Source organism: Eptesicus fuscus, chromosome 16, assembly GCF_027574615.1.
Source record: "Eptesicus fuscus isolate TK198812 chromosome 16, DD_ASM_mEF_20220401, whole genome shotgun sequence".
In the NCBI taxonomy this organism is placed as follows: Eukaryota; Metazoa; Chordata; class Mammalia; order Chiroptera; family Vespertilionidae; genus Eptesicus; species Eptesicus fuscus.
Window position 1 is genome coordinate 27777317 of NC_072488.1, and position 12555 is coordinate 27789871.

Here is a 12555-nt window from a genome sequence, read left to right on the forward strand (position 1 = left end):
CCTAAATAATGGTGGGTTTGGTTTCAATTAGATCTTAACAGAGCATTTGACTTTATTCACTTTTGATTGTTTATTTTAAATTGTTGATTAGAGGAAAAAGTTTTTGAAGACAATTTAAAACATATATGTGATGCACAAAGGAAAAGAAATTTAAAATTACCCAGAATCTCATCATCAGGGTCTATAAACATTTTAAAGAAACACTGTAGAAAAACAATTTTGCTACTGCAACTCCCTGTCAATTTCATAATTGATAACAAAAATAGAAAGTATTTATTATTTTTAACTGCTTATTTGCTAAAGTAATTTTACTTAATGGAGGAGCTTAAATAATTGATTAGTTAACAAAATATCACTTTTGACAAGGTAAAGCACCTCAGCTGACTTACTGAACTAAATCTTCAGATAAAATGATTAAATTTTAAAATGTTTATAGACCCTGATGATGAGATTCTGGGTAATTTTAAATTTCTTTTCATTTGTTCATCACATATATGTTTTAAATTGTCTTCAAAAACTTTTTCCTCTACTCAACAATTAAATTTATACATGAAGGATCAATTAAAACACATCAGGAATCTCATAATCTACAATGTCACTTTCAGAATTCCTATATGTGATTATTATAGCTATTTTTATTATTTTTCACATTATTGAATCATTATCATGTCCTACCCCCATTTTTGTCTGCCTATTTCAACACTGCTAGGTGAATATATGCATATTCTAAGGGGATATTTGCACAACTTCTTAAATACTTTCTTTTTTCATTTTCCTTTACTGAGTATTTTCATAATGCATGAAAAATCTACACCAGCAATTTTGTGGTGCCATTATAATGTGTTAGTTCTATAATATTTTGAGTTTAGTTTTCAAATGCATAAACATCTCCTTTGCACCTAGGAAAATGTAAACATTTCAGAATTCTTCAGATTTCCTAGTAGTGAACATTTATTTACATTGGAAATTTACTGATTTCCAAAATTGGCTAACTTTTCTATGTATCTGACAATTTAATGAGTAAATTTCATGGCTATGTACATTCTTTATATGCAAATTTTAAAAGAGAATTGGTAATCTTTACCTTAAATGCTACATTTCCAAAGCAATTTTAATTATAATAATCATCTATTTTAAAAAGGATAATTGACTTTGAAATTTATTTCAATAGTACTATGCATAAATATTTCAAGTCTATATTCAGACTGATAACCTGGGAAGGGTGAAGAATTCTCACAATTATATGAATGATTCATTCAAAGAACAAATAACAACAAATAATCCAAGTACAATAAAAATAACAGTGTTTTAAATACTCTTAGAATTTCTTACTTTACCTTTGGGGAAAACCGTTTTCATAATGCACTTCTTATCCATCTTGCTCTTTGCTCCCATTGATAACAAGTGGAAGAATTGGATAAGAGCTTTGAGCACACAGAACATTTCAGTTTCTAAATTCTTTAATATCCCTGGCATTTCCCCCCTGATTTAAAGAGACTTGCCCACTTGACTTACTTATACACCATATGTTAATCATTATTGTGTGAACAAATTATAATCCACATGAGTATTTTACAGCAATCATAAAAACAGGTTTAATTGGACAGCCTAGAGAAAAAATGTTTGTGTGAAAAGCCTGCAGCTCCTACATCCCCTTGAGGGAAGTATGTTGTGTGTCCTGCCCCACCCCGCTCTAAATACAGCTGCTTGGGTCACTAGTGGTCATCAGCCCCCAAAGCTAAAATCTGATCAATGGCTTATAAGGTGACATGATTTGAAATCTCTGTTCAATAGAACAAGTTTTGAATCCACTAGATTCTCTGTCTTGGGGAGTCTGAATACAGACACATACAGTGTCAAGAGTTAGTACAGGAGCAGCAAAAAGCCAAAAGACATGCACAGGACAAAGCAGTGAACAGAAATCATGAAGCAGGAGACACCAGGAGTAAGCAGAAATCATGAAAAATGAGAAGCTATAACCAGTGCTACCTCCCTACCAATCTATGATAATAAAAGTGTAATATGCTAATTAGACTGGACGTCCTTCCAGATGACCTTTTGGACAAAGCTAGGGCTGTGAGAGAAGCCGGGGTCCCAGTTGCCTGCTGTTGGCCAGAGGGAAGCCGGTGTCGGCAGCCGGGGGAAGGAAGGCCTACTCTTGCACGAATTTTGTACATCGGGCCTCTAGTAAATAAATAAACACAGACAAAGGAAGAAACTCAAGACTGTGAAGGAAGTGGTGGATGTTTAGAAACCAGCTTTTTCTAGTAAAACAAACAAAAGTATCTGACCAACAGGCTGTGGTCTTTGATGACATTTGGTTGTGAAAAAGAAACATTCCTTTTCACAGAACCCAAGGGAATATCAAGTTCAGAACATTTCTTCTGAAATTTTCTAGGTTTGTCCAACAATATCTACCTAGGCCATTGTTACAATGCCAACATTCGACAATGAAGAATTGGATGAACCGGGTCACCACGAGTCTGCAATTTTGCATTACTGTGAGCACAGCATTTTGCAATAGCAATAAGGAAGTGCCTTAGTGAAAAATTAATAACTGAACCTGATTTCAAGATGAATTCTTAACCCGCACAAAAGAGTAATCTTCTAAAACACTGCAGCATTTTATATTTGCATATAGGCAGTGGGCAGATTAATTATTCACTGAAATAGGCTCCCAGCTTCTACTTACCAAGCCTTCACATTACAATTTTCCCAATCTATATAGCCATTTAAATGTGCAAAGAAAAAGTGCACTTTTCTTTATAATTCTCATAAATTTAAAATGTGGACAATCCAAATGGGCTTCCCTTAAATTTTATTCCAATTTTGATATTTTTCTAAAGACTTGTTATGTGTCAACTCTCTTTGCCTGTTTTAAGCCATTTGTTTTTCACCAGAAATCTATGGTCTCTATGTTTTATATGCAATTCCTCTTCGATTTTTGCTAAAAGTAATCATTTATAAACTGCCTATTCCTTTTCTTAATATATACTTGCAGCTTAAAAAAGAGAAAACAACAAAGAAACAAAACAAAACAGCTCATATCCTCGGCAGATAAATTGCAGCAGTCACTGAGAGGCAATGAGCGATGGAGTCCTACAAGCCAAGTGATGGATTGCTGTGTGGCAGCCAAGGCAGGAGACTCCCTTTTGCACTTCTTTGCTCTTAGGTACCAGGCAGCTGCTCCAAACTGAACATTTGTTTCATGTTAACAAGGGCCAGCCCCCAGAAATGTCCTCATATCTTTTTAAGTAGCTGCCAAGTGGCCGCCTGATGAAGGCAATCTAACATGGCTTAAGTGCCACTAGTTGACACTCTGCAATCTTTTATTGCTTTCCATTTTGATCTACATAAGAAATTGGTGATAACTAATATACAGTTGATCTTTTCATTCTGGTAATAAAATGATAATAAGAAGATCTTATTATCCACTCCAGACATCCATCACAGTACATTTTCCAAAAACGTACTGCTCAGGATGTTTTTTTTTTTATTATATCCAAGTCAAAAGTGAGGTTAAGTACTTGGCCTTAGATTCCTTTTCCCTCCAATACCTAGACACTGAGATGGAAATAAAAGGAGTTGGACTTCAACCCTTGACACTGCCCACATTAATATAATCTGCAAATTTGTTGTCTCTGTAACTTAGATAAGCCATTTTCTGTAAGAAGCCAAAAACAGTTGGAAGGTCAGCCAAGTAAAACATTTTTTTTTTCAACTCCAGAGAGTATTTATTATTGTAAGAAAATAAGAGAAAAGAGAACCAGAGAAAACAACATTGGAAATGGAGAAGTGGGAAGAGTAAATCTTGGTAGGAAGAAAGAGCTGGGCAGCAGAAAAAGAGACACGTGTAAAGGCATAAAGAAACCAAATATAATGCAAACAAGCATTAGAGATTATGAGTTTATTAAAATCCATTTTTTATATGGATGCAGAGGTGGCTCCAAGCCTTCCTGTGGGCAATAAGCACATTCTGTAAATTATGTCATTGATTTGAAAAGACAAAAATAAAAAAAATACTAACAAAACAAAACCTTGTATCCACTACATATTTAAAGTAGTTATTTATATGACAATTATGACCCACCTATAGTTGATAGGAGCAAGTTTAGTTTTCAACTTTTAAATGTATTTAAACCTTCAAAGAGTGTAGATAGCACTAACAACTTTAAAAGCTACTAGAAGAAGAAGAAGAAGAAGAAGAAGAAGAAGAAGAAGAAGAAGAAGAAGAAGAAGAAGAAGAAGAAGAAAGAGAGAGAGAGAGAGAGAGAGAGAGAGAGAGAGAGAGAGAGAGAGAGAGAAACTATTGAAGCATGCAATATGCCACTGTAAAGGCCAAATTTTGGGAAAACAATATAAACACGTAGCCTAATGACTTTGGATTTATTGTTGGGAGGTTTGAGGAAGACTGCCTTGGTCACTCTGAGATAGCATGACCAAAGACATCACATTATGTACTATGGCAGACATAAAAAATGCAGAATATGACCCTTATTATTAATGCATTTGAGAAAAATTTAAAAGGACTAGAAAAATGTTTTTTGCATTCTTTATATTTTTAAAAGACTTCTTGGTAGGAAGAAAGAGCTGGGCAGCAGAAAAAGAGACACAATTAATATTATGGAGTAGGCAAGAGACTATCAAACACTCACCTTCTCATGCAAATAATTCATGTGTTGGTCACAAAAGGACTATTCACTCTGACTTGGATTTCCTTGGTAACAATTTATTAAGGAATAGTTTGTCTTAGTATACATTTCTCCAGAAATGATTTTATGTAAAACACTCTACAATATGTCTTTTTTTTGTTGTTAATTCAAATAATTTTTCCTCTTTCTGTTAAGAGAATGTCACTTTACTTACAGTCCTTTCCCATCTCTCTTTATTGAAGTACACTTCACTGCCCAGGAAAGAAAACATCTACATTAAAAGATGGCAGTTCTTTTAGCAACTTCCATATACATGTACTTGATTATGGTAGATTGTTGTTCTCACTATTGGGGTTGAGTAAGGAGGCAAGAGCAATCTGACTGCCCCTTTATTCTTATCCTGGACAGAGGAGAATGGAGAACCCGTAGGTAACACACCTCTCTGGTCCCCTCCCAGTCCACAAATCTGCAAACACTGACCTTCACCTAATTCCCAGTTGTATATGTCAAATATATTTTAGCAATGGCATAAGCTAATGGACATCAAAGAGCTGAGATTGGTCTGGGAATGTGTGCGGAGACATTTGGTTTGTAATCTGAAACAACAAATCATGCGTTTTGACAGTGAAATGACCACTATTCATAGAGAAGGTTCTTTTCTTTCTTTTTTTTTTTTTTTAACGTACCCTCTCCACACATGAAAATAAGCTTTTGAGTTTTAAATAAAAACATGTAACATTTCTTGACAGCTTTTCCTATTAGCGGGGAAATATTGGCCACAAAGAATCTGACAGAGATGATCTTTGGAATTCAAATCTGCCCTTTCCCAAAAGAACCTTAGCAAAAGTCAGTCCATGAAAGAGTCTGTTGTTGTATTTAAACTACGGACACAAGAAGGGCTGAAAAGGAAACGTATCTGCCATCTCTTATCCTCACACAGGTCTGAATACCGACAGCCAGATGTCCTCCCCCCTCACCTACTGCCTGTTCTCCAACAGCACAGATTGGACAGTCTGATACTATGCATCACTTCTTTTGCACATAAAGGAACATCTGCTGTAAACTGGGGTTGGTGGGGGTAGGATGGAGATGAGGAAGGATGACGCCACTATAGGAAACAGCAATTCTGAGTGAGTAGAGAGAAATTTGAGGAGGTTTTTCATTAAAACTTAATCATTTAAAGCTTGATATTAAATCTCAACGCAAGGTAATCTTTTATGTTATAGTTTATATATTTCCAGCGGGAACATTCTTAAAATACATCAATTAAGGTATTTCCTATTAATTTCATAATACAGCTGATATCTTCTTAGGTATGGTATGAATTTTAGAGACGGTGGTGGTATGTGGCTGGGATTTAATCAATGTACATTCATCTCAGTTTCAGACAAACTTCTGACTCAAAGGTCATAAATATAATACATGGACGTTCATTAACCTGCCAGTTATACTGCAATGCAGATATTTTTATTTTTTATGGGGTAGGAAATGCACTCCAGGTAGACATCTCTGCTTTTTTAATCACTGTAAGTTAGATTTGCATTGTTAGATATATAATGTCTTCCCTCTCCTCAAAGTGGAGTAATAACATAAATTCTTGATAGAACTTTGGGTTCTTGTTAAACCTGCCCAAGATTCCACAAATAAAACAAAGGTAAAGGAAATGAAACATTACCTGATCATTGAATGCTCTTTCCTGGGACTGCTGTCAAGTTAAGTCACTTGCAGTCCTGTACAAGGCGTGTACCGAAAACTCACAGTCATTCATTTAGTTCAAGTAATTTAAATGTAGCACCTCTTAAAAGGGGGAAAATGCCACCCATCACAAATTATTTTATCCTTAAAGGTAATATTCTCTGTAATATCCAGAGAAAAAATGACTATACTTAATATCAGACTCTTATAAGCCAAATGAAGGTAATGCATGAATGTAGCAGTTAGACTATAAACATGTTTCGAAAATTAATTTATGTAGCTGGAGAACACAGTTCATTTCATTGGATTAATTTCCATCAAACACTAGCATTTACGTGGTTACATTTTATAAATTGTAAAACCCATGTTTTATTGTAAGAGTATATAAAGCAGAAGTCTAAAAAGAAATATGTTTTCTCACATGGATTTCCTAAGATTCACGAAGAATCAAAATATCTACAGCTGCCTTAAGGCACAGATCTGTGTGAGTTGCCACTTTGCCTGCATCAGTGCCCTAGAGCTGAAGGCAAACTGGACCACGGGATTCGAGCTGCAAAGTCTGTGCACCTGCTCAGAAAGTATGAAAGAGAAGAGAGGAGATGGTGGGCACCTGAAAAATTCCACTTGCAGAGTTTTGACAGATTATTTCAGGAGCTATTTTGTTTGAGATGGTAGTTTATTCATTTAATTTTTCTTAAGTCATGATTGCATGACCTATTGCTTGCTATGATCAGAGACCCTCTTTTTTGCTAGTTTAAAATGAATATTAAAATATGTGAAGACAGATCTGAGTTATAAGAAGCACAGTGGTTGGAGTAGTATATATTTCATTCGATAAAGCATCTCATTTTGTAAGTGTAGAACCACCATTGGTTCCTCAGGGGATGGGTTGTTGCCACTTGGAAACACAGTGGTTTGGGGTATAGACTCCATCAACTCACATTCAGCATTTTGTAAGGATAGAGACGAAATTCTTTACTGATGATGAGCATGAGAGATTAGAAGCTTGTAAGAACCATTTATTTAAATAGCTAACAACTCTGTTAACACTGGAGGAGAGTCTTTAATGTGGTCAGCAAAACCTGGAAAAGAAAAAATCTAAATATTTACGTAAAGAAAGGAAATAAATGTACTCTTTAGATAAGACTACAACTCAAAATAAAATCACAGTCCTTATATCCTTTCAGGTTCTCTAGTCCACAATCAAATAAAACTCAGTCCATGCATCTTTTCTGACTAATCATTTGGCATGCATATCACAGATTTAGTTATTTTTGCAGATATATGATTAGGATGTAAAAATTCATCATGTAAATACTGATTAGGAACAAGAAAAACTTCTTTAGACAAGTAATTTTCTGTATATTTATAACTTGGAAAAAACACATTTTCCTGTGTAAAGGGTTGAATTTAGAAAGATTTTATACTAATTTTCAAAAATGAAAGGAATTACATGTTTTTCTGTTTTTGTGTTAAGAGATAAAAACAGTAAGCGAAGGAAATAGAACCCATAGTATTTCCTCCAAATTTGGTCATGAAGAAGAGAGTTACTGGAGTCCAAGATCTGGCAAAATACAAATTCCACTCGACTTATCCAAAGGTCTGTAGAGGCGTTTGTACCTCATGTTAAGAAACACTTGTCGCCTCTTTTACCACTTAGCAGTAGGGACTACAGCTGTTAAGTCTTCAACTGGACAGATTTCAAAATGAATTTTTACAACCCAGATGATGGACTGGTATACTTCAAAAGTGAATTCATGAGTTTTATAAATGCCTCTCTCTTGCTCTTTTTTTCTTGACTAGCTTACATCATAATGGAGGAATAACATTTTAAGAATTTTGAATAGGCACTTACTGGAATTACAGTTAATCCTGATACAATCTAGATGGGGAAGAATAGATGAAAAATGAAAATTTATCCTTCAAGGTAATAGCTGCAGACATCCAATAAAATCACAGTCCACCCTTCCGGGGACAGACACATGCAAATATGGCCACTCCATAACTTTACATATTTCTAGAACCCAGATTCATCGTGATAAAACTTCGCCATTGGAAACAACATTAGAAGGTTTGAAAAAAAATGGCCAATTCAAACAAAGCTACATGGTGACAAATCTAAGTGGAACAAAGAATTGTTAACTGTCAAAGATGCTTGACTTGGACTGGCTGCAACTTTCTCCCCATCTGTGAAAGAACAGATCTTTGTTTCCAGTGTAATTAAAAAGTGCTCCGTCACAATGGGGTGCAGGTGCAAGCTCAGCTAAACTCAGACATCTTGGACCTCCAAAATCTAGTATCCCACAAAGGCCATCGGAATACTTTAGGACCGTGGTGGTCAATGGAGAGCAAGTGGAAGTTATTCTCACCTCACCCTAATGTCTTGTTTTAGTTTTGCTTGGACAATGAGGACACAGCCCGAAGTTGGCTGGATTCCATGCCTTGTATTAATCAGAGGAGGACAGAAACACTATGTTTCTTTTAGGAACTCTAGTGGCTAAGACGTAGTGTCATCCTTCAGAACACACCAGCCTATGCCTCTCTGAGGAGCTAACAATGTTATCTCTATGCCATAAGTGTCATGGTTAATGCTGCTATTGATTTCCCTTTTCTTATACTTGCTTCTTACAGAACAGCAGATTCTTTAAGAAGAATGTCTGATCTGAATAACACAGACTGTGGTTACAAGGACTATCTTTAAAAGACTATGTGGGGTGTTTTATGCTTATTTTATGTATAGATAAATATTTGTTGGTTTTGGTCATAGAATTTAATGCCTTTGGGGAACAGGAAAAACGTAAACCTAGATTCTGTTTCCATGTAGCTGAGTTTGTCATGTGTCGTCAACCGCATCAGAAAAGTGGTTGCAAACAGCCAAGGACCAGCATCTACACAGCTCTTTCCACAGAATGCTTTGCTGTTGGAAAATGTCCAGGAGTGTTTCCACTTTGGCTATCAGTCCCTTGACTGTAATTAGTCAATTTATTTTGACTGGCTGTAGTAACCTAACATTGTCACTAGAGGGAACTCTAACAGAACAGAAAATGAGTCCTGTGTACTCTTCAGTCATCTTTAAAAAACACCCTTATTATCTAACTTAATTTAACTAATATTAATTGAATGTAATGAAAGAACTACATATTTTATGAGCTATCATTCTGCCCAGCACAATTAGAAAATGTAGGTGGGGTTTCTATAAATGCCTTACTTCTTCACATTTCCTACTTTTTTTTTTTTTTAATCTACATACTTTCACGTTTTCCTCTGCTTATTCATTTTCTCTGTTTATTAAGTTTTATGTGTGTTAATTGCTTCTGGGAAATACAGTAAAACCTCATAAATTTGTACTCCTCTTGGAGCTGGTAATATTGAAAATTATTGGGCAGATTATTTATAATTCTTCATTCCGTCTGACTATAGACCACCTGAAGAGAATTAAATAAACAAATTGTGAAAGGTCAAGTTTAGGAAGAAAGCTGATTTCAACTACTTTACTATGTATTGATGGCCCAACCTGCATGAAACAATGTGCTAATTATGGATCATTCTTATCCATCCATTAAAACCAGCCTAGTAACACCTTTTCTTAACAGGATTTCCCCCCCCCCCCAGCTATTAATTTGTGTATTTGTGTTTCGAATGCAATTAAAAATAAAACTTTAATTTTTGCTAATTCTACAATTCAGACATTGTCTTAATTCGGCCTGGCCTTCCCCCATGTTTCCTCTGGGTTGTTGAGGTTTTACTGTAGTGACTCTTGCCTAATTCTATGATGAAGCAGGAAAGCATTATTTTTCTGAAGAAGAGCCTGTGTTGTTAGTGTTCTCGTGGCTGTTTGCTGAGGGCCGCAGACTCTGGGCATTGAAGGGTTGTGGATTGCTGTTTGATAGCAGAATATCACCACACGGAATTTCCAGACAGAAAAGGTGGGCTGCCACAAAGGCGACTATTGAAAGAGAAGCCCATGGAATAGAAGAAAAACTACTGTTGACCCTAGATCACAAAGTGGAAATTTGATATTTGGTGCATACGTTATCTCAGTAGATATAGCTGAAAGGATATCATCTATAGCCAATCAGAATGCCAGTAAATAATAGGAAATTGGATTTGAGGTCTCTGCAAGCCTAATGATTTATATTTTCAATTAACCTCATTGATACGAATGGCTTCCCTTTCACGAACCCTCAGTGGTAGGAATCACAAGACAGTAAATTATGGTAAACAACAATAATAACAACGAAAACAACACAATAAAAAGATGCCCCAAAAACCGAAATTAATTTAAATGATGGAAATGAGGCCATTAAGTGTTTTAACTTTCCATGGCAAACAGGCTACTCGGTAAATGTTGGCAGGCAGAACGGAACAAAAAGTGAAAGGTGTTAGTTCAGTGGGGGAAGGTGAGCTGTTACCTAGGTTGACCGTCAGTTTCACACGCCCTGCGTCCAGCTCCAGGCGGAGGGTGTCTGCCGAGTCCCTGGAGGTGGTTGCCATGAGAATGCCATATGCACGCTGGGATCGAAACCGTAAGGACACATCCTCAGCCTCTGTGTGCATGACCACGGGCAGCTGGATCTTCATAAACATACTCCCATCGTAGCTCAGAACCGTTGCCTCTGCAGGTGAGAAATGAATATAAACATTCTCGGTCCGTTTAGGGCATTTAGACTTGGAAAAGGAAAAGAGTGACTATTAAAGACTTTCAGATAGAACACAAGACTACAAGCTCAGCGCATCTCCTTCAGAAATGAGCAATTCTTCTTTAAGCTGAACAGAGGGGTCGCAGCAGGGAGAAGGTCCTCAGTGAAGCACCTGCTAAAACCCAGGAGGAAATATGGCTGCACTTTCCTTTTCATTCCCATAGCACTTTCCATCTAGAGCACTGATCGTGTTGGATCATACATGTTTTCTATGTGTCTCTCTTTTCAAGAGCAGAGATTGATTCTGCTGTGTATCTGCAGTGTGAGCCTGGTTGGAAGCTCGGGCAACTATTTAATGAATGTGTATACATGGCTTGGCCACGGACCAGCTCTGTAGAAACAGCCTAGGACAGTGATGGGCAACCTTTTGAGCTTGGTGTGTCAAACTTCGCCAAAAAAATGAGCATAACTCGGGTAGTGTGTCACTTTGAGGAAAAAACTAACTCCAAGACTCTAGTCGCAAATGTTTCATCCTCAGGAGCAGCAAATGTTTCATCCTCGGCATGCGGCCGCGTGTCATCAGAAATGGCTACGTGTGTCAGTGCTGACAAGCGTGTCATAGGTTTGCCATCACTGGCCTAGGCTCTCGGAGGACCTCATTTGCTAGAACAGGATCTTTAAGGCCTTTGCTCGCCTTAAAAGTTCATGATTCTAAGGGCACTTGATTAGAACATAAAACTACCTGTGGCCACAACCTTGGTATCCTGAAAATACGAAGCTATCACTAAAATGTCAGCGACAATGTACTTCCTAAAGATGGCAGGTGGGATTGAAGAGCGTGTGTGGGTGTGTGCTACTAAAACAAAAGCAGATTACTTTCTGAGGGAAGCTGCTTAATTCAGTGTTAAACACATAAAGAAGCAAAATAGCAAAAACTGTGGGTCACAAACTGACTGCTTTAAGAAATCATCAGCACCCCTGAGTGCTAAACACTATATGGTGGTAGAACATTGCAAAACAAGTGTGATTCATGCTGCTCTTTCATTGGTTCTCATAACGCAGACTATCATCCAATAAAAGAAAAAACTACCTGGATTTAAAACAAACTAGGAAATCCTCATGATCTCACCCAAATACATGACACAGCAATTAACTTTACTAATGCAACTGTGTTTATTATTAAGACGGTATTTCTGGAGTTGTGGTTTTGCAAGTTTATTTTTCAAGAAGTCAGCGAAGTCAAGCATTCCTTCTGACGTACTGTGATCATCAGTTGTTGCCATTATGAGACTGAAGGCACATCCAGAACAGATAAGCATGAAGGTCCCAGGGTCTCTGCCTGGCACTCTTTTCTGTCCACCTCATGACAAAGGATCTCTCTCAACGCATGTGCTCACTCCCCCTCATACTCATTAACGGTCCTGACTTCTCTCTTGAGCTCCATCACTCGTCATTCATCCATTGCCTATGGAACATCTCCAAATTGAATATGACAGGTACCTTACTACATTATCACTCCCCCAACAATGAACACCCATCATGTTCCTTCTCTAATGTTCTCCATCTCG

The 12555-nt window shown here is 36.8% G+C and overlaps 1 protein-coding gene across 19 annotated transcripts in view; it reads right to left on the reverse strand.

The window, feature by feature from the left end:
• Nucleotides 1-12555, reverse strand: part of NRXN1 (neurexin 1) — a 999171-nt gene that overhangs the window by 522460 nt on the left and 464156 nt on the right. For 12 of the 19 annotated variants that reach the window (XM_028139940.2, XM_054728025.1, XM_054728026.1 and 9 more), the window contains 2 exons: nt 10760-10963; nt 8203-8229 (listed from right to left, as the gene is read on the reverse strand). In XM_028139940.2, coding sequence (XP_027995741.1) covers nt 8203-8229; nt 10760-10963 — 231 coding nt within the window. The remainder of the gene's footprint in view (nt 1-8202; nt 8230-10759; nt 10964-12555) is intronic. The other 7 variants (XM_028139955.2, XM_028139954.2, XM_028139952.2 and 4 more) reach the window with 1 other exon arrangement.